At 51.9% G+C, this 20,056-nt stretch overlaps 9 protein-coding genes across 9 annotated transcripts; 5 read left to right on the top strand and 4 right to left on the bottom strand.

Annotated features, from left to right (window-relative positions):
* Positions 1-88: 88 nt before the first annotated feature.
* SEPMUDRAFT_87512 (Ham1-like protein) lies at positions 89-1,917 on the top strand (the record flags this gene model as incomplete). The annotated part of the gene is made up of 5 exons (XM_016910445.1): positions 89-262; positions 501-574; positions 669-813; positions 876-912; positions 967-1,917. The coding sequence occupies 5 exons, from the start codon at positions 89-91 to the stop codon at positions 1,092-1,094; spliced, it is 558 nt and encodes a 185-aa protein (XP_016760160.1). The 3' UTR covers positions 1,095-1,917.
* SEPMUDRAFT_126386 (P-loop containing nucleoside triphosphate hydrolase protein) lies at positions 103-1,917 on the bottom strand. The gene is made up of 3 exons (XM_016902063.1): positions 669-1,917; positions 501-574; positions 103-262 (listed from the first exon to the last, which is right to left on the bottom strand). The coding sequence occupies exon 1, from the start codon at positions 1,805-1,807 to the stop codon at positions 1,208-1,210; it is 600 nt and encodes a 199-aa protein (XP_016760159.1). The 5' UTR covers positions 1,808-1,917; the 3' UTR covers positions 103-262; positions 501-574; positions 669-1,207.
* A 201-nt stretch (positions 1,918-2,118) lies between these two features.
* Positions 2,119-3,930, top strand: SEPMUDRAFT_149829 (alpha/beta hydrolase). Its single transcript, XM_016905795.1, has 4 exons — positions 2,119-2,350; positions 2,411-2,422; positions 2,497-3,158; positions 3,236-3,930. The coding sequence occupies exons 1-4, from the start codon at positions 2,163-2,165 to the stop codon at positions 3,268-3,270; spliced, it is 897 nt and encodes a 298-aa protein (XP_016760158.1). The 5' UTR covers positions 2,119-2,162; the 3' UTR covers positions 3,271-3,930.
* An 86-nt stretch (positions 3,931-4,016) lies between these two features.
* Positions 4,017-6,217, top strand: SEPMUDRAFT_149828 (phosphoglycerate mutase-like protein). The gene is made up of 3 exons (XM_016905794.1): positions 4,017-4,373; positions 4,450-4,972; positions 5,057-6,217. The coding sequence occupies exons 1-3, from the start codon at positions 4,269-4,271 to the stop codon at positions 5,959-5,961; spliced, it is 1,533 nt and encodes a 510-aa protein (XP_016760157.1). The 5' UTR covers positions 4,017-4,268; the 3' UTR covers positions 5,962-6,217.
* On the bottom strand, positions 6,134-8,454 carry SEPMUDRAFT_164351 (uncharacterized protein; the record flags this gene model as incomplete). Its single annotated transcript, XM_016908111.1, has 2 exons — positions 6,865-8,454; positions 6,134-6,156 (listed from the first exon to the last, which is right to left on the bottom strand). The coding sequence occupies exons 1-2, from the start codon at positions 8,207-8,209 to the stop codon at positions 6,134-6,136; spliced, it is 1,368 nt and encodes a 455-aa protein (XP_016760156.1). The 5' UTR covers positions 8,210-8,454.
* A 235-nt stretch (positions 8,455-8,689) lies between these two features.
* Positions 8,690-9,765, top strand: SEPMUDRAFT_164350 (phytanoyl-CoA dioxygenase family protein). The gene is made up of 2 exons (XM_016908110.1): positions 8,690-8,953; positions 9,026-9,765. The coding sequence occupies exons 1-2, from the start codon at positions 8,738-8,740 to the stop codon at positions 9,680-9,682; spliced, it is 873 nt and encodes a 290-aa protein (XP_016760155.1). The 5' UTR covers positions 8,690-8,737; the 3' UTR covers positions 9,683-9,765.
* A 204-nt stretch (positions 9,766-9,969) lies between these two features.
* On the bottom strand, positions 9,970-11,301 carry SEPMUDRAFT_108840 (uncharacterized protein; the record flags this gene model as incomplete). The annotated part of the gene is made up of 3 exons (XM_016900751.1): positions 9,970-10,257; positions 10,326-11,230; positions 11,292-11,301. 3 exons carry the CDS (start codon positions 11,299-11,301, stop codon positions 9,970-9,972), a joined length of 1,203 nt encoding a protein of 400 aa, XP_016760154.1.
* A 1,112-nt stretch (positions 11,302-12,413) lies between these two features.
* On the top strand, positions 12,414-14,748 carry SEPMUDRAFT_142226 (uncharacterized protein; the record flags this gene model as incomplete). The annotated part of the gene is made up of 2 exons (XM_016902993.1): positions 12,414-14,546; positions 14,707-14,748. 2 exons carry the CDS (start codon positions 12,414-12,416, stop codon positions 14,746-14,748), a joined length of 2,175 nt encoding a protein of 724 aa, XP_016760153.1.
* Positions 14,749-15,853: 1,105 nt separating this feature from the next.
* SEPMUDRAFT_149826 (uncharacterized protein) lies at positions 15,854-18,984 on the bottom strand. Its single transcript, XM_016905793.1, has one exon. It carries the CDS (start codon positions 18,793-18,795, stop codon positions 16,030-16,032), a length of 2,766 nt encoding a protein of 921 aa, XP_016760152.1. The 5' UTR covers positions 18,796-18,984; the 3' UTR covers positions 15,854-16,029.
* Positions 18,985-20,056: the final 1,072 nt, after the last annotated feature.

Raw genomic sequence — 20,056 nt, 5'->3', positions numbered from 1 at the left:
CCCACGCCCTCAAAGACATTTCCAAGAAGAAATCCATCAAGTAAAAGCTTCCCCCCCAAAAAAAGAAAAACCCCAAAAAATCGGAAAAATGCCACCAAAAAATCTCAACTTCATCACCGGCAACGCCAACAAACTCGCCGAAGTCCAAACGATTCTCTCGTCGACTCCCGTACAACTCACATCGCAGAATGTGGATTTGGTAGAAATTCAAGGGACGATTGAGGAGATTTCGAGGGATAAGGCGAGGAGGGCTGCTGATGCGGTATGTATCTTTTTCTTTTCTTGTTTTCTTTTTTCGGGGGAGGGGGGGATGAATGAATGGATATATCTTTGGCTATTTTGGGTACTGAGATTGAAAGGGAGGGAGGGAGGAAGATGTTGGGTATTTGTTTATTGTTCACACATACAACAAGTCTCTTTTATGTTCTTGGTTTTGTTGAGTGAGCCGAATGAAATATGCTAATTCTGATGTTTGCCGGTTTTTTCTTGTTCCACCACAGATACAAGGACCGGTATTGGTAGAAGATACGTGTTTGTGCTTTAATGCTTTCGATGAGTTACCTGGACCTTATGTGTACGTTTGTTCATTATTTCGATTTGACCATCTACTCAACGGATTCTGCGAGCAATCTACCTACCTACCTATGCGCTGATTACATCTGAAACAGGAAGTGGTTTCTCAAAGCTCTAGGCGTGAAGGAGTTTCACAAGCTATTGGCGGGCTTTGAAGACAAGTCTGCGCAGGCTGTATGCACTTTTGCATACTGCGAAGGACCTGGGAAGGAGCCGATTGTGTTCCAGGGACGGACGGAGGTGAGTTCTCTGTCCCGTTTTCCAGTGCGGAGTGGAACACATTTCGCTGATGCTGGGGGTAGGGCAAGATTGTGCCATGTCGCGGACCGACGGACTTTGGTAAGTTGCACAACGTGCTCGTGAAAAGCTAGCTGCGTTCTGACTGCATCCTAGGCTGGGACGCATGCTTTGAGTATGAAGGCCAGACGTACGCCGAGATGCCCAAGTCGGAGAAGAACAAGATCTCGCATCGAGGGAAGGCTCTAGAGAAACTGGTCGACTGGTTGCAAAAGGAGTTGTAGAGGCAGCAGCTGCAGAAGGACCAGACCAGTAGAGATAGGTAGCTGGGCTGTGATCGTCCAGCGGTGGACCCACGCGATCATAAGTAAAAAAATGATGGCGACTCACTCGCTACTCAACCATGCAAGAACATAGGGTTTTCCTCATCCTTCTGCTCAGATTGCGCCTTGACATCTCCCTCCGCTTTCCCATGATCCTTCTTCCACTGATTCACCCAACTCTCAATCCTATCCACATTCGAATCGATATCCTCCGTCTTCTCCGAATGCAACTCGACCACAATCTCCCCATCATACGCATCCCGCGCCTCCTGCAACAACACCTCCATAATCTCACAATCCAAATTCTCCTCCAACTTCTTCCCTTGATACCCTCTCCCCTTGAGCCGATCATACAACAAACCATTCTCACACCTCACCACCACGACCAAATCAATCAAACTCGGCGGAAACAAATCACACGCATGCCAATCAATAATCTGTCCGCCTTCTTCCAAATCATTCTCAATCACATCGAGCAGTCGATCCTCGTCCACAATTTGTAAACTCGGATCAGAAGGATCGTCTGATTTTTCGCCAATGTTGTGCTTTTTCACAATCTCGTTGATGCTCATATGGTGCAGACCGGGTATCCGACGCGCGAGTTCTTCGGCGTGAGAGGTTTTGCCTACGCCGGGCGTGCCTGTGATGATGATGTTGGGCTCGGTGCGGAGCATGGTGGTGATGGAGGAGATGGCTCGGAATTTTTGTCTGGTGAGAAGAGGGCGATTATGAGGGCGGAGGGAGTGGAGGGGGGTTCTTTTTGGAAATGCGCGTGGGATTGCTGAAGGTCTGATGAGAAACATGGAAGAAAGAGAGAGAGAGAAATTATTGAGATGGAGAGATGTAGAACAGGAAAAGAGTGCGCGGGACTGGCTCTGCGGAGTGACGCACGGGTCACGGTCGCAGGTCTTGATTCGAAGGGTTTCCCCCCCTTCCACACAACCACAAAGTACATTTCACTATTAAAAACTGTCAAGTATATCGTCCTACGAAACGCGCCCGAGGACAAGGAGAGGAAATTATACCAACATGCTTGCGCAAAGGCCACTTTTGCGCCTGCAGCAACCATGGAGATTATGCGCCAGGCGACCCTTTTCGACCACAGAACTCGGCAATGGCATCAATATGGCATATGAATTGTATGAGCCGGAAAAGGAAACTCAGGGCAGCCCGATCATTCTCGTCCACGGTCTTTTTGGCTCCAAACGAAACTACCGGTACGACCTCGATGGACATATGTTCTCTCACCTGAGCTGGCTGCTGATGTAGATCTTTAGGAGCATGAGTAAGTACGGCTCTCTCTCTCTCTCTATCACATAATGTGCGAGATGACAGAGTGCATGTACTGATATCATTGCCATAGAGTCCTCGTTCGTGACTTGAAACGTCCTGTCTATGCCATTGACACGCGGAATCATGGTGATTCTTCTCACCACCCGAAGCACGACTACACTTCCCTGGCAGAAGACCTCGAGCTCTTCCTCAGGCACCACCAGCTGCAGGAAACGTGCCTCATCGGTCACTCCATGGGCGCAAAAGCAGTCATGGCCGTCGCTTTGCGGAAGCAAGTCAAGATTGGCTCTCTGATTCCTGTCGACAATGCTCCTGTCGATGCAGCGCTGAAGAGCGACTTTTCCAAATATATTGTCGGCATGCGGAAAATCGAAGAGTCGTCTGTCAAGACCATGAAAGAAGCCGATCAGATTCTGCAAAGCTACGAGGAGTCGCTGCCTATACGCCAATTTCTCCTGACGAATCTGGCCAAGGCGGAAGATGGGACGCAGAAGTTCAAAGTGCCGATCAAGTTTCTCACACCATCATTGAATGGGCTTGGAGACTTTCCATTTCGCGATCCGGATGAGACGAGATACGAGGGCCCTACGTTGATTGTGCGAGGCACGCAGAGCCACTATGTCAGTGATGAGACGCTGCCCGTCTGTGGGAGGTTCTTTCCCAACTTTGAGAGAGCGGACATTGACGCGGGACATTGGGTCATCAGCGAGAAGCCGGAGGAGTTTAGACAAGGTGAGTGTGTGAAGTGTTGGCATGATGCTGTCGCGCGATATGTATGACTCCAGTGAAGTGCTAACATGTTGATATAGCGATTGTGGAATTTTTGACAAAGCGGCAAGACTGAGAGTGAGGGCGGACTTGTACCTTCTATGGGCTTTCCGCGCGCGCGCTGAGCTCCCGCTGTGCAAACGATGATGCTCCGTCAGCACGCGCTGCACCATGTACAGAAGATGCAACTAAGACATTATTGCGTCCCGTGCGCATCCGGTTTTAAAGCCGACAGCCGCGGGATTCACATTCAGTTCATCATCAAATCCCATCGAATTCGAACGGCACCAGACATACAGTACATGACATTATACTTGAACGATGCGGCAGCCCATATCTAGGTATTCCATGGTTTCACATGGAATACGAGCCACGTTCTATTCGGGCCGAAGACGTATCAACAGCTTCCTACCAGTCACTGGCATTGGCCGATCAAAGGAAAAGAAAGTGCTGACCACAACAATGCATACCATGTGTTGGCAGGGCATTTCGGTATGGTATACAAGTATAATATCCATGGCGGGGAGGGGGGAAGTTGGTGTAGGGGCCGCGGAGAAATGGCAAACAACAGCGAGCGAGTTCGCTGCTGGACCACCAATTCCGGGCTAGAGCAGGCCAAGCGGGCGAAGCGGGCGTGGAAGCGAAGTAAAAGTGGTGGGTCCCCGTCGGTTGGCAGAGCTTGACAAGCTTGTTATGCGGATAAGCAAGCAAGCAATCAATCAATCAATCAATCAATACTACCCAATACCGCCGTGGGTACTACCCAATACTAGGAGGTAACCAATACTACCTACCTGACCTACAGTACCCAATCCCACCCGGACACTGCAATCCATCGGAATAATGTCCATGGCTCGGCAATCATCATCCTTATCCAGCACCTCTTAGATCGTTCCTGTTCCTGTTCCTGTTCCTGTTCTTGTCCTTGTTCTGTTGCTCTTGTTTCCCTTCCTCTCCTCTTCCTCCTCTGCTTCGTCGTTGACTACCGGCGATTGTATATACAGATCCAACAGTGTCCTAGAGAGGTACAGACAGACTACAGAGTGTGGACGGCAAGTCTACACCCACACTATCATGTTGTCCCTCCTGGCCCTCGGTGCCCTCGCGCCTACAGTATGGGCTCAATCCAGCGAAGAGACCATTCTGGGTGTATACATGTTCCACCGCCACGGAGACAGAGTAAGCAGCCCACCAGACAGACTCTCAACAAGTACCAAACGCTGACATATGTATGTGTGTCCGTCCAACAAAAAAGACTCCCAAAGCTCTCGCTCCAGCAAACTTGACCGATCTCGGCTATCTCCAAGTCTACGAATCAGGACAATACTACCGCAACCGCTACATTGCCTCCAATGCCACCGCCCGCATCAATGGCATCAACGCCGACATTGTCAAACAGAGCCAAATCTCCGTTTCCGCCCCCGACGACACCGTTCTCATGAACTCTGCCATGGGTTTCTTACAAGCTCTCTACCCTCCCGTGGGCACCGCATTGGGCTCCCAGACTCTGCGCAATGGCAGAAATGTCACCGCTCCCATGAATGGTTACCAGCTCATTCCCGTGGATTTGGTCGCTTCGGGTGCGGGCAGTGAAGATAGTGGTTGGTTGCAAAGTACGAGTAATTGTGCTCAAGCACAAATTAGCTCGAATGAGTATTTTATGAGTGAAGACTATCTCTCGACATTGGATCGCACTCGAGAGTTTTATACTTCGCTGGAACCAGTTGTCAATGGCACTTTTTCGCCTGATCAGTTGAGTTTTAAAAATGCTTATACCAGTAAGATCCACATCCGAAAAAAAAAACTTCCCTCGTTGTTGTACTACTCATGCTTACCTATCAAATTCAATTTACCTCTCACAGTCTTCGACCTCATCAACGTCGCCGAAATCCACAACGCCACCATCAACTCCTCTGACCTCCTCACCCCAGAAACTCTCTCGCAACTCCGCACCCTCGCCAATGCCCACGAATGGGGTCTAGCATACAACGCCTCCTCCCCCACAGATATGCGATCCATCGCAGGCAAAACTCTCGCAGCGCAAATCGTACAATTCCTCAACACAACGATTCCCAACAACGGAAACGGAAAAGGAAAATCCAAAATCGGAATTCAATTCGGCGCATATGCAACATTTGCCTCATTTTTCGGCCTGGCAAATCTATCTCTTGTGGATGAAGATTTTATGGGAATTGTCGATTATGCTTCCGCTATGACTTTTGAATTGTTTACGAATTCTTCTTCTTCTACCTCTTCTACCTCTTCGCTGGGAGAAAATGAAGAAGAGGACCTCTACATCCGTTTCCTCTTCCACAACGGCACTTCTTCTTCGACGAGTGAACCTACGATTTATCCACTCTTTGGCACTCAACAAGAGACTATCACGTGGAAAGAATTTACGGCACAGATGGAGAAATTTGCGATTGGGACGACGGAGGAATGGTGTCTGGCTTGTGGGAATTCTACGGGGAGTTGTGCTGCTTATTCTTCATCTTCCTCGTCCTCTTCATCTTCCTCTTCATCCTCTTCGAGTGGAAATAGCGGAAACGGAAACGGACTCAGTCCAGCCGTCAATGGTGTCATTGGAGCCATGGTAACTCTTGCTGTGATTTTGGGTTTGGAGGCTTTGATTTTGGGCTTGGGAGGCTTGAGGATTGTGTCGAAGAAGAAGATGATGAACGATAACCACGGGACGAATGAAATGGGTGGTGGGAGTGGTAATGGAAGTGATAGCGAGGTGGGAGGGAATTTGAAAAGTGGAATGTGATTTTGATGGAGGTGTGAGATGTGAGATGTGAGATGTGAGATGTGAGATGTGAGATGTGAGATGGGAGATGTGAGATGTGACTGGAGAGAGCTACGTTATGAAAAGAGGAAGAAAAATGAAGAGTGATGAAGAATGAAGACGATGATGATGACAACAGATTGATGAGAAAAGATTAGATTTCATGATTTTCTTCTTCTACAAACTTCCGTCAGTCTTGGCTATACAATAGTATACAGTAACGAAAACCTCATTATTATTTCTATAGAAGACCAACTCTTGTCACTCTTTTACTTTTCTCTCTCTCTCTCTCTCTCTCTCTCTCTCTCTCTCTCTCTCTCTCTCTCTCTCTCTCGTTCTCTCTCTGAATTTATCATCATCATCGATAAGGTAATCCTCTCCATCCATTATCAGCGGGCGGCATCGGCTGGAAGCGCGCTCCTTTTCCCCCAAAGTCCACGTCTTCTTCTCCATACCTATACACCTACATATGAAAGCTCAAAACGAGTGGTAGGTACTCCTGTGAGCCATCTTACATCGGCCAAGTCATGACTGATTACCGTGAGCCATTCTCGTGAGTCCCTTTGCAAAACTCCTTGCACTTCCCGGGTAACGCTTCTTCTGCACGCCCACCTGAAAATTCACAACATCGATTTTTGCAGAAAACTCACTCACACCAAGCGACCTCGGTGATTACCTCTCTGCCGCATTGCCACAATACAGCTGCCGCCTGCCGCCTGCCTTCCACCACTAAAACCTCAAAACGCCTTGCTATGCTCAAACCAAAAGACCTCTATCAAGCCCGCCATATGCCTCACAGATTATATCAAAATATTCTCAGCATTCGACGTAACTCGGCCGATTCGGCGCTCATGTCTCGTAATTCATTTCCGCGCGCGGCGCTACTATTGGTGCTCGCGGCTTGCGCGGGCACGCCGTGCTGTGCATTAATGGGTTGCGTAGAAGAACCAATCGAAGGCCCACAGAAAGAAGCAGGATGGTTGTTGAAAGGAAGCTGAGGCATTTCCACCGGACCCGCGGTGTTCGCCGTTTGGTGGAGATAATTGCGAGCATAAGTAGTGGGACTATACGAGTCCCCGATTGCTACTCCAGAGTCGGCGTCGCTGGCTACCTCTTGACGAAGTGATGAAGATCGCGGAGGCGTCTCGGAGCGAGAGGCCTTGAATAACGGCGAGAGATTTCTATTTCCATAGTGCAAGGAGCTGTTGTCTTGCTGTTGCTCAAAGGTTGGCAGTGGAGTCATGGGCCCAACGCTATGCCGGGACTGTGATCCGGGCTGATTGAACGGCGATGGAGAGTTGAAGTGACCATTTGGGGTCGCAGAGCCAGATGATGCAGTTCGCACTTGGGAGGAGTTTGGCGTCTTCGTGGGACGAGTCGCGGCAGAGAATAACATGTTCTTCAGAAACTGAGTGTTGGCGCGTCGCTCCTCTTCGCCAAAGTCGGCAGTGTGTTGCGGAGCACCAGGAGACGACGCAGCCCTGTGTTCCAGGTACGGTCGATGATTGTTCGTAGGTACCGTCCGTGGGCTGGGCATGTCCGAGTCTCCATTGATATCATTCAGGAAAACGTTCTGTCGTTTCGGGCCAAATGCATTCCGAGGCTCAGTCGCAGGCGGCTGAGACCTCCTTGCCATTTGTGGAGACAGTGACTCACTCCCACTTCTTGCCTTCTCTTCTCGATCCGCCTTGAAGAACAGGTCCAAAGGAGAGTTCATCGTTTCTTGTGGAGGTGGAGCAGGCGCTGCGACATCTGTCTCTGGAGACGACTGCTCTGCATCTGACTTCTTTTCTGCTGCCAACCTCGCCGACAGGCTCCCTCGCATACCCGCGTTTGGAACTGATTTGGAGAACTTGGGCATAGGTAGGGCAGAGGCTGCCGGTGATGCCTGAAATGTAGGTCCAGCATATGCTTGTTCTTTGGCAGGCGTCGCTGGTATTCTGCCACCTGCATACGAGACTGGCCGGGCTCTCCGCACATTGCCTTGGCCCATGTTTTCGTGTTGCTGTTGTGCTGGCGCTGTCGCAGCACTTTGTCGTTGTTTCGTTTTCTTCGGTCGCGGAGAAGGCGCTGGGTTGATGAGCGCGCCATCGGACATTGCGCCATCCGCCTGCACAGTGGGCTGGTTGTTCTTGCGCCCGCGGTTGTTGCGCTTTGGTGCAGGTGTCGTCGACTGGTGCTGCCTTCCCTGCTCGGCGCCAGGCGCAGTTTCGCTCGCGTACCCGGCCATGATAGCGCGGGCGTGTGTCGCTCTCGAGCGGAGAGAATGAAGTATGTAAGGTAGGTAGTGGATTTGAACGGGGTCAAAAGCGAAGGCAGGAGCGTGGTCGTCGTGGGCGCAATTCAGTCGCCTAAGTGATATACCGGTCCCAGGGTACGTGAGGCTGTTGTTTTTGTTGTTGTCGTTGTCGTTGTCGTTGTTGTTGTGCTTGTTGTGTGCGTGTGGATCGTGATGGTGAGGAGGCGTACGTAGACATTTGGGTGGTTGAGAATAGGTCCAAGGAGATGTTGCAAGAGACTTCGAGGAGAGAGTCTTGCGGTGTCGGTGTCGGTGTCGGTGTGGTGTGGTGTGTGGGCAACTGGAGCGAGGCTGGAATGACGACGAATCTGCAAGGTTTCACATTGGCCCGCTTGAGTTCTCCTCTACCTACGGTTGGTTCTACGCCGATGACTCGTGATGGTCTTTGTCCACCACACACCTCCGGACAAAGCTAATCAATACCTACCTGACCTATACGGTACCTACCTACCTAACCTCATGTCTGCCCAAGAGCTTCGAGCGTCGCTGGACCGCGATGGCTTCGTCATCATCCCGGCTCTGCTGTCTACCGACGAGGAGCTTGATCGATACCGTCACGCCTGTCAGCGCACAGTCCAGCAAGCACGGTCGGGCCAGTGGCCTTTTGTTCGGACTCTTCCCAAGCAGTTTCCACCGTGGAATGCAGCAGACGCCACGCAGCAGGGCATATGGGGAGTAAGGCGAGACTGATGAAGCTGGCTTGGCTGCCGCACACATGGGCCATGTTGTATTTACATACGATTGCAGGTGCAGCATCTCTTGCATCCAGACTTGCGAGATCGAGACATCTTCGCAGAGTCCTATTTCCACGATAAGATCATAGACGTCGTTGTCAAGCTCCTCGATTGCTCGAGAGATGACTTGGTTTTGGAGCTCTATAATCTACTCTGCAGACCAGATCATGACTTCGCGTTGAGGTGGCACCGAGACAACATTGGACCGGATGCATCTGCGGAAGACGAGCTGCGGCTTTTACGCGAACCCGTGATTCATGCGCAGTGGAATCTGGCACTGTACGAGGACAGCTCGCTGGTGGTAGTTCCCGGCTCTCATAGGCGTGTCAGAACCGATATGGAGCGAGGCGCTGATCCATTCGAGGATGACATGCCTGGTCAGATGGTAGTAAAGCTGCGACCTGGCGATGTGGCATTCTACAACAATAACATACTTCATCGTGGCTTGTATGACTGCCAGACAGAACGCATGACTCTCCACGGCAGTATGGGCATCGCCAAATCAGATCCAGAACGAGCTCGAAATATTCTGCAGCATGGAATTGGCTCGTGGGCTGCCGACGCTGACTTCAATATGTTACCCTCAACTATGAATCAATTGGCAGAAGCCATGAAGCAGCGCCTGATATCTATGGGTAGTGGTGATGTAGGATATACCCACCAGGATTGATGGCAGCACAATCGAGATAGTCGATGCCAAGCAGTGCTGCCTTGCTGTACATACAGTAGACAAGCTGCTCGCTGATAGCCTCCACCCCGTAAACATGCTTGTGTCTTAGAATCTGCGCCTCACCGCACAGTACTCCAAAAGTCTTCTTGCAACGATCGCTTCATTGCTTGAACTTGAATTGAGCGCTTTGATTGTCCACTCTCTGACGCTCGGCAGCTTGCACTTCCAGCAGAGAGTCCTGTGACTGGCGCTGAACCTAAGGTGCTGACCGATGGGCTCCTTGGAACTCACGCTGGCCTTTCGTCCCATCTCGATTTTTTTCTCGGAGGATCAGCTTGTGGTTCTTGATACTGGGCTCCAGGGGCAGCTTCGATCTTGACCTGCGAAAATGTGGTGCCCTCTGGGCGATGCCGGCCCTGTTGACGCACGATGAGCGGTTTCACCATATCGAGTGCCCGTTTAATTCGAGCATCAACTACTTTGGTGTCAAAGCCGTTGTTGTGGATCCTACTGGAGTCTTGCGCACCACGAACGACCTTGTAAACATGGTTGCAGAGGTCGGACCATATTCCCATCTGAATGAGGTCAGTCTCCGAACACGTATCTGGGTGGGATGCAAAGTGCCTCCTCGTCATTCACTTACTGGTTGTGCTCCGATGTCAGAAGTTTGCTTTAGACTAAGCTTGCTGGCCTGGTTTATAGCACCCTTAGTCATGCTGAGAACACCATCCTGAGGATTAATCACACTCATCGGATGCAATTCTGGCACTGCCATACCGATAGGCCTCATCTGTCCATGGAACCCAGGCTCAGCCATGTTCGGGGAAATGGTCGGGAGCGGGAGACCGCTGAGCTGTGAACGGGCAGGACCATTCATGGGAAGGGATGAAGCGTAAGTCAAGGACCTATCCCTGGGGCCATTCGGTGCTTGGCCAGGAGCGCGATATCCCCGGATCGAGCGGGGTCCGCTTGGTGGTTGGGAAGAGGTATCGAAGCCCATAAGATGGCCAACTGGGTGTGAAGCAACGGGAGATCCGTGAGCCATGGTTCTCGGGGCCTCGAGCTGTCGTGGTTCATATTCCATCATCTCCTGCTCACCGGCGATAGATGAGCTTCGACTCTGATCAAAATTGACAGGAGGCTTTTGAGCAGACAACAAGCCCGCAGGTGGTGCACCCGAGCACACCGGACCACCCAGCGGCATGGTGTTTCTGCCTGTTTGACGCTCGAAGCGCTTGTCAGGACTGGCTGGCGGTGGCGGCTCCACCGCAGTGACCGCAATCATCGCCTGCGGCTCCGCGCAGATGCCCTCCGTGAATGTCGCAGCCGGTCCCTGCGAGAGAGGACCGGCCACCACATTCGACGGCTGATCAGCCTTGCAGCCTTCGTCTGGCACGAATTGATCTACTGTCAATCTTTTCTCGCGACCCTCGACCGCCGAGATCTTCTGGTCATCAAGCTCATTGAGCGAACCGTTCATCCGAAGACGCTTCACGAGCTGGTCGGGGGTTTCTGCGGTAGATGGTGAGCAAGGACGCTTGCTGCCGGCTGTGAGGATATGCAGTTAGCGCGTGGTGGCGATGAGGACCGTCAAAACGTCAACACTTACCGCTCTCCATGACGGGCGATGTTCTTTTGGCGATGTTCGTGGTTCGTGGTCTGTGAAGTGAAATTTCAATGTTGTTACGAGAGGACGAGTGGAGTCATAGTTGAGGGTTGCAGTGAATTGACGCCAACAACAACGCCGTTGCGCCTTCCCCATTTGCAACATCGTCAAAATGGAAAGAGCGCGCCCCTTATTCACATGATGCCACACGTGTTCCACCCCCAGCCCGAGCTCACCCATCCATTTTACACGTGCATGTACCTTACCTTACCTTAGGTATATGCACGTGTAGGTACTCATTTCCACGATCTCTGCAGTCTCTTACATGTAGTCCCTAGAACACGCGACTCACGTCGTGCACATAATTCACGTCCATGCCACGTGACTACGACTTCTTCGGATAGCAGACCGGCTGGGCTCAATGTGACGGACTGCCAAACATCGCGTGTCCAAGTCCATGTAATGCTTGTTCGGCGCGGTGCTTGCTTGCTTGCTTCACTCGCTCGGTCCCGCGGTATTGTCTCACTGCATATTAGCTGCTACTTGTCCGTGAGCCCCTATTTCAGCATCATGAGGACTCAGCAGTGACGAAGTTGGATCAACCAAGTGAAGCAGACCTCGGACGGAGCTCAATACCAGATAATGGCTTTTGCGGTACTCGTATTTTCCTCTTCTTCGTTCTATCAGTCTAAAGACATCTCCTCTCCGCAATGCGTATTCACCATCGAAATCACAGTCATCTCTTGCTCCCTACAGCTTCCGCAGCTTGTGCGAGATCGTTATTTTCGCGCGTCTCTCCACTGACCAAATGCTGACGGCCTCGCCTTCAGATGCGTCCTCAAATTCGCTGTGCATTCTGGAAGTAAGACTATGCACTTCCAACATCCAAGGTGTGTCGTAGAAGGAGAAGTGAGAAGTATCAGAGTTGGAGGTAAGGTGCAACGATGCACAGCTAGTCTCACTGCCTCAGGCATCAAACCATCGCGGTCGATTGAACTCACCGACACCAACCTTCAACAGCGGCTTCCGTAGACCTCGCGTGACAGGTTCGCACTGACTACCTATAGGTATATCCACCTACCTATGATGATATTGCAATAACCCAACGGAGCATTGAGAGTGACAATGGATGATTTGCTGGGCGAGGACTGGCAAAAGCCGGCAAAGCCAGCAGCACCACCCAGCAACACTTCCCAGAACCCAAGCACATTCGCGTCGAGCTATAGCAGTTTGCGCGCAAGTCCTGCCCTGCCACCCTCGAGAATCGCATCACCGGCTATCAGTAGGCCGACGAGCACCGTGAATGGAAGTGGTCATGCAAAGTCAACTGGCGGCGATGCCTTTGGCAATCTCTTGGGATCCAAAAAGCCAGCCAGTAGCAGTATCTCTATACAGGAAAGGCAGAAGCAGCTGATGGAGGAGAAGCGGCGCCAGCAGGAGCAACAGGGACAGCAATGGGATACGCTGGGAAGTGGCAGAGGAACACCAGAGATACGTGGTTCCCATTCACCTATACCACAGCAATCACAGGATGCGGAGGACGATATCATGGCTGCCTTCAATAGAGACGCACCTGTGGATAGATCAAGCCACTTTCCCCCGCCCATCTCAAGTCCTACTAGCGGTCAAACCACACCTGCATTCCAGCCAATAGCAGCGCAGATACCTACAAGCAATGCCGACTTTGACGAGGACGATGACCCTTTTGGGCTAGGATCTGTGCCTAAGCAGAGTAACGGCCATTCTACAGCTCCCATCGGACAGTCAAATGGTGATGATGATATACTTGGCGACCTAGGAAAGCCTGTGACGGCTCGTCCTGTTCAGACGAATCGTCCAGCGGAGCGCGTGGAAGTATCAGAGGCATTCGCCATTGACGAGCCGGAGGATCGAGCGCTGGCGGAGCTCATAGACATGGGCTTTCCTACGGATAACGCTAAATTGGCATTGTCAGAGAATGGCGGCAACGTGCAAGCTGCAGTCGGATGGCTTTTGCAGCAGGCACACGAGGAATCCAAGCAAAAGGCGAGAGCTGAAGCTGGTGATCGACGTCAGAGTCCACCTGCTGCAAGCAGGAATTTGCAAGGAACTCATCGGGACCAAGATCAGGTACCGGCATGGATGCGCGAAGCGTCACGGCCGGGCTCAGCTAGTGCTCGGCGGCAAGATAGCAGATCCCCAGCAAACAGCGAGAAAGACCCAGCAGCTGTGGCGCAGGAATATGGCACCAAGTTCCTGAAGGGCGCGACATCGCTCTGGAAAGCCAGTCAGAAACAAATGGCAAAAACTGTTGCTGAGTTCCAGCAAGACCGTGACCCCAGCCAACCGAAGTGGATGCAGGAACCGGCGACAGCTCCCAGCAGGTCGAGCAGTCAGCAACGTCAGGATCTGGCTCGTGCCAAGCAACGCGAGATACAGGCCACTGACGAGGCAGCAATGCTCGACGCACCACGCGAGCGGCCTCAAAAGACCGCAAGGCATGCTGCGCCAGAGCGTCTTTCTCCGCCGATCTCCAGCTTTCGCGATCCTGAAGAAACGCTGGCGCATAGACCTGCAGCACAACCAAAGCGAACACATCAGCCAGCGCCAGCACAGGCCCAACGAGCTCCCGCAAAGATAACCAGGGAAGAAATTGAAGTCCAAGCAGCCCAGGCGTACGTCAGCTCCGCACGCCGAAGAAAACCGACTCCACAGCCTCAGCACCCACCTGAACCAGAAGTCGATCTTTTCAATTCCGCGCTACCTCCACCCGCTCAGTCTGCACCAGTTGCCACGAAATCTTCCACACGAGCCACCCCATCACCGGCTCCTGCGCGACCGAAGGCACCACCTCGGAATGTGCCGAGCATCTCCCCATCTGCCCTAGCAACATCTGCTCAGCACCGGAAAGCAGGCGGAGAAGCATTCAAGCGTGGTGACTATGCTTCTGCGCATGACTCTTATGCTGCAGCTCTCCGGCCACTTCCCGCATTACATCCTCTCACAATTGTAGTGCTCAGTAACAGGTCTCTGACTGCTCTCAAGACCGGTGACCCAAAGTTAGCTATATCCGATGCAGATCAGGCTCTTACGGTCATCGGTGCTGGTCAGGGTATCGGTGAAACCATAGATATGGGTGCCGGTGAAGGCACGAAAGATATGCGTGAATTCTACGGGAAAGCTGTCATGCGCAAGGCCGAGGCCCTTGAACATCTTGAGAAGTGGAATGAGGCCGCTGCTGTGTGGCGCATTGCGATCGAAGGTGGTATCGGAGGCGCAGTGAGCATATTCTGCGAACAGCGACAAGTCTTCTGTCCTTTTTTTCCTTCATCGCCCGCTATATATAGACCCCCTATATTATCCCCCTTTTTTTTCTTTCCTTTGCCCCCTGAGTACCTTGGGGAAGTCAGCTACGTAGGCACCCTACCTCCTACTTCAGGTAAGAGACTTAAGACTAGCGCCTAACAACCTCAGAACCTAAGGTACCTACCTACCTACCTATCTACCTAAGGTATATAAAGCAGACAAGGTAAAGTTCTTTACGCTCCCCTAACCATTAGATCAATCATTATCATTGTCAGATACCTAGGTACGAAGCTGCCCGTCTATATATTTTATTATAGACTAGCGAGTTTACTTAGGCTATAGGCTATAGGCTATAGGTAGGTTGGGGCTGGGGTTTTTGCAAATGAGTTTTCAAGAAAGGTCAAGGGTCAAGTTACAGTCAAGTATCTATCTACTCGTTTGAGGTATTTCTCTCGAGATTAGTTATATGTTTCCAAGGTAGGTAACTTCATGATTTCTGAAATATACTTGACTCTTCGAGATTTGAAGAAGGAAAAACGTACAGGACGTAATGTGTGCAAAGCATAAACGGCTCGGTCGAGTCGGATTGTATATGAAGCTACCTATAGATTGTTGTCCTGTTTGAACTTATCCCAGGCTTCATTCAAGGTGCTGAATACAGCCGCACTGATCATTCGTTGCTCAGTCGTGGCGTCTTGTGCAATCTGCATCAGGTTAGCGAGTGTTCGGGTCATGATTTCAGCGTGGGCAACTCACCTTGTCAGGATGCACCTTGGCGATGGCCTTCATATATATAATCTTGACCTTGTTTGGTAGCACAAGATCGCTCATGCCGACTTTCTTCCAACCTGCACTTTCCCATAGCACATTGTCGAGACTTTGTAGCAGTGCTCGCAGATTGTCTGCCTTGCCGCCTTTCCATGCAGTAAGTCTTGCTTCCACTTGGTCTGTCAACGCGAATTTCTCGTCATCAGCTTTGTCTGCTGCTGCGTTCTGAGCACGTAGTTTGTTGACTGCTTCGGTCTCCTTGGGCCCTGGTATCGTTGGACGACTGGAACCATTGGATGAAGACTTTGAAGAACCGGCACGAACAGATGTCGCTGCAGGCTTGCGGGGCGCTGCAGCTGTATTTGCAGGTTTGGGCGCTGCAGTCTTCTCGCAGCGATCACGACCACGCAATTCTTTTCCTTGGTTGCTTGAATTCCTGCTCGTGTTGATTCGAAAAGGAGAAGAAGAAAGAAAAAAAGAGGCAAGAGAAAGTTCGATTTTCAAATTTTTCCTTATCCATTTGGTATGCCGTAACTGGATGATACCTAGGTAGGTAAGGTATGCATGAGTGTCATTTCGCTGAGGTCTCTCCTCAGAGAATCGAAAAATAGTAAATTACGCGACTTCGGCATTTATTGCCCTGCCCTGCCCTTCACTGAGGAAATCGGCTGTGATTTTTTTTTCTTTATCAGTCGTCCCTCTTCTCTCGATCAATAATCGGAATCGGCAAAGGTCCTCCTTGAGCCTTCTCCACCTTGTTCAGCAAACTTCCCTTGGAATACTGACTCTCACCACTAAAGTCCACCAGAGGCTTCCCGCCTGCACGACTCCCGTCAATCACGCCCCGACCTTTGTCTCCCGTACCCCAGCCTTGTCGACCACTGGCAAGGAGACCTTCTCCTGTGAAACCCTCACGAGAAGGTTGAGAACCATGTGATGCGTTTCGAGCATCAGACATGGTGGTGATGGCAGGGCCTTTCCTGACAGCATGATGGACGGGTTCTTTGTGCTGAGGTGTGATGTCGACAAGTCCCTGACTGTGACCAGGCATCGTTCCAGTGTGATGGTGTTGTCCACTGGCGTTGTTACGAAAGATGGTATTCTGCGGTATGTTCAAGGGATCTTCGGGCGTCGTAGCAGCCTCGATCAAACCTCCGGCGCCAAGCCGATCGGGTTTATGTCCTCGACCCTTGCTCTTGAATTGAGGTGGTTCCTTGTATTCAGGCGTAAGATCTATCAATGGCTTGCTCATAGGACCAGTAGGCTTTCGGCTCCGCGATGCAGATCGATCGAGCTGTCCTGGCCCGCCGCCACTGCGATTAGGGTCACGAGTGGAGCTTGAGCGGTGCATGTCGCCTCCACTGCTGTTGTGTTTGCGCGTAGAGGACGCTCGTTGCAGACGTTCACTGGAGTTGCCCAGATGGTCTTCTCTCCCTTGCCGCTCGGCATCTCGCTCGCTCTCCTTTCGTCGCTGCGAGTAGCTCCTGCCAAGTAGACCACTATCCTTGAACTCACTGGTATTAGGACGGTTCTGATCGGTGGATCTTCGCTTGCTGACCGACGTGCTTCGGCCTAGATTTGCGAGTGGTTCATCCTCGTCAAGCACAACTCTATTGGCCATGGTGCCTGGTGGATGCGATAGTTTGACAGTGTTGCTACGTTTTGCAAGTGGTGCGTTGGTATTGGACTGATCTGCAGACTTCGCAAAACCGCCCGAGCCGACTTTATCGCTATTGGATTCCGATGGGGGCCGCTGCTCGAACGTGGCGAAATCTACCAAGGGCTTGAATGAGCCGAGCTGGTAGTGCGAATCCATAGACTCGTGGACACGATGGTGTTGGGTGGATTCAGTGCTCGTTTGCCGATCTGTCTTCTTCACTCCAGAGTTCTGCGATGGCACAGCGGGAAGCACAGGTGCAGCTTTTGGCTTCTCCTTTCTGCCTTCGCCCCGAACATTCACCAGATACCAGCTACGATAGCTCTGGACTGCTTTGTAGAAGCTGTCGCTCGTGACAGGATCTGCTGTGCAGAAGAAGTGCACATAATCTTCTGTGGACTCGAACATGGTCGTCTTCTGCTGACTCTTGATCGCAAAACAATACTTCTTGGGAGGCTTGATCTTGCCCTTCTTCCTCTCGGTCGTCGGCGTGTAAATGTCAAAATCGCTGAGATGACATACATTGCTTACATCTTTTGGCTTATCCAGATCTTTTTGCTGCACAATCTGCCCATCCGGCTTCAAAGTGACATAACGATTCTCCCACTTACCAGGTCTGTACGAGCTTGTCATAAGCCAAGTGTCGCCTTCCGGTCGATCCATTGGTGCGCCCGTGATCGTGAGTTCAGGTTCAATGGTGCCAGCTCCAGGTTCCACGAGAATCAGCATGTTCTGCGCGTCGTCATCCCAGCTGTTCAGGACATCTCGTATCTGCTCATATCGGCGCAAGGGTCGTTGCACTCCGACACTTCTGAAGATCTCCACCAGCAATGCAGACCTGATATCGATTCGCTCTGACATGACAGTAGCCGCTGTCTTGATGATATCGGTGGAAGTTGTCTCTGGCGTCACGGAGAACCACCTTTGTTCCTTACGACATTCCACCAGAACTTTCCGATCGCCTGCGTTGACTGCCGATTTTGGCGCGTCGATACCAGGAACCACGCCACCGCCTCCCGGGCGAATAGGCTCGTTGTGTTTAGCAGCCGCTGGCCGAGTGATCGCGCTCTTGCTCACAGTCCCTGACGTCGCGTCTCCTCTTCTGCGCTTGAACAAGCCACCGAAACAACCCGTGTTCTCGTTCACAGGATACTGAGGCAGCTCGCTTAAACTCTGCGTCGCGCGGATATTCCCAGACTGGGGAGGCCCATCATGCCGAATAGGTTCAGCAACCTCCATTGGACGCGGGAACAATTCTCCCGTCACAGCAGGGCCCTCAGGATGGCGGTAAAGTGGCAAAGTTGTCGTTTGTGGTTGCTCATTAGATCTGGTTCTGCTAGGTCTGTCTCTGGAATGCTGTCGACTGTCTACTTCTGAGTCCCGCTCATCGTCGCTGCTTATGTGTCTGCTGGGGTCGTGGGCGCCCAGTCCTGCTGGAGGCGTCGCTACGTATGATACGTTGGTGGTGTAGTTTTCGCTGGAGGTGGTTCTCGTAGCCTGCAGCCGTGGGGCCTGCACGACTTGCTCTTGGTATAGTGGTTTCAATGGCGAGCTGCGGTGTTTACTGTGGTACCTCGCTGGCGTTTCCTGCGAGGCTGGCCGCGTCTCTGGTGGACTCACCGCCGTGCCACCTTGCTTGCGGTGGTACCGCGACTGGCTCCTGGCCAGACCGCCGTCTCCTGCCACTCCATGCTGCTGCTGCTGTTGCTGCTGCTCTGCTTCAACGGACGCATGCTTCTGTCGTTGCGATCGGTAGCGTGACGGCGGCGGACTGGTAAAGGAACGCACTTCGGCCATGGTGCATTATGCGGTGCGCAAAGAGCCGTCTGTGCGATCAACAGGCGACCGGGATGGCGAGAGCAGTTCCAAGTGAAGTAGCCTGCTTGGTCTGCGCAGACCTTGGGAGCGAGGTTTGCTCGAGGAGTTCTACCTCCTGATTAGCGTCCTCTCTGCATGCGGCCGGCAAATATGGTTGGGCCGAGGACGCGTGCTCAGCGCGAAACGGAGGGTGTGGTGTTGGCGGGCGGAAGATGTTGAAACATGGGAACGTGCAAATTACACAAGTGCGCGTTTAATGATACATGGTGTTTTGGTGCGTGTCACATGGTGGCTTCCGGGTTCCCTCCTGGGAGGAAGGATGATTAGAGTTAGCCGATTGAAAAGTGGAGACTCCGCAGCATCCTTGCTTCAGAGTTGAATGGAGGGGCACAGTACACGCCAGGGCTAAGGGCAGACCCCAAAATGTCTAGTCGCAGACCCCATTTCTGAGTCATTAAGTTATTACCGCACCCTTAGCCTCGGGCCTTACGATATATACTCGCCCTTTGAGTCTCTACCTACCTAGGTACCTAACCTATAGGCTTCACTCTATATTACACCCCGAAGGATACCCCTCTCGATTCTTAGCCCCCCTTAGGGGGTTGGGGGGGCAATCTAGTCGGTACCCCCGAGGTATTTGCTTTTTGCTACGAACAAAAAGCAAGAAAGCGAAAAAGCGGAGGCCTTCGAGCGAGGGAGACGGCGAGCCCGAGGGAGGCGCGTTGTTTTTCGGGGGGTAGGGTTACAGCGGAAGGGTACGGTAATAACTTGATGACTCAGAAATAGGGTCTGCGACTAGACATTTTGGGGTCTGCCCTTAGCCCTGGCGCACAGTACAATGTACAACCGTACAGAGAGGAGGTACAACCGTACAGTGCTGCTTACCGAAGTGGCCCAGGTCTGTGCAGGCGCTAGGAACGGTCCGGTATCAGCTAGCCGGGATCGGTGCTCAGAACCTTTGAAACCCAAATCTGCAGCGAGATATCGACGTCTCTCGGCCCTTTCCTGATTTATACGCGTCTATACCTGTTTAGTCCGCTCGGACCGCTCCTAGCGCCTGCACAGACCTGGGCCACTTCGGTAAGCAGCACTGTACAGCGTCATTACAAATTTATAATAGTGTCTTACCATACTCAGTGGTAAGCAGTTTCCCAATGCGTTTTGCACACTACTATTAATAAACGAATGAGAAACGTTGCTGCAGGCTACACATTCTTACATACGGTACCTACTTACGTTA

The sequence above is a fragment of the Sphaerulina musiva genome (genome assembly GCF_000320565.1).
Source record: "Sphaerulina musiva SO2202 unplaced genomic scaffold SEPMUscaffold_6, whole genome shotgun sequence".
NCBI classification, from domain to species: domain Eukaryota; kingdom Fungi; phylum Ascomycota; class Dothideomycetes; order Mycosphaerellales; family Mycosphaerellaceae; genus Sphaerulina; species Sphaerulina musiva.
This window is presented reverse-complemented; position numbering and strand designations above follow the sequence as displayed.

Coding starts and splice junctions, on each gene's coding strand:
- SEPMUDRAFT_126386 (XM_016902063.1), bottom strand. CDS start 1,807: ATGCTCCGCACCGAGCCCAACATCATCATCACAGGCACGCCCGGCGTA.
- SEPMUDRAFT_149829 (XM_016905795.1), top strand. CDS start 2,163: ATGCTTGCGCAAAGGCCACTTTTGCGCCTGCAGCAACCATGGAGATTA. Junction 3,159..3,235: donor GCCGGAGGAGTTTAGACAAG/GTGAGTGTGTGA, acceptor ATGTTGATATAG/CGATTGTGGAATTTTTGACA.
- SEPMUDRAFT_149828 (XM_016905794.1), top strand. CDS start 4,269: ATGTTGTCCCTCCTGGCCCTCGGTGCCCTCGCGCCTACAGTATGGGCT. Junction 4,374..4,449: donor TCCACCGCCACGGAGACAGA/GTAAGCAGCCCA, acceptor CCAACAAAAAAG/ACTCCCAAAGCTCTCGCTCC. Junction 4,973..5,056: donor TTTTAAAAATGCTTATACCA/GTAAGATCCACA, acceptor TACCTCTCACAG/TCTTCGACCTCATCAACGTC.
- SEPMUDRAFT_164350 (XM_016908110.1), top strand. CDS start 8,738: ATGTCTGCCCAAGAGCTTCGAGCGTCGCTGGACCGCGATGGCTTCGTC. Junction 8,954..9,025: donor CGCAGCAGGGCATATGGGGA/GTAAGGCGAGAC, acceptor ATACGATTGCAG/GTGCAGCATCTCTTGCATCC.
- SEPMUDRAFT_149826 (XM_016905793.1), bottom strand. CDS start 18,795: ATGGCCGAAGTGCGTTCCTTTACCAGTCCGCCGCCGTCACGCTACCGA.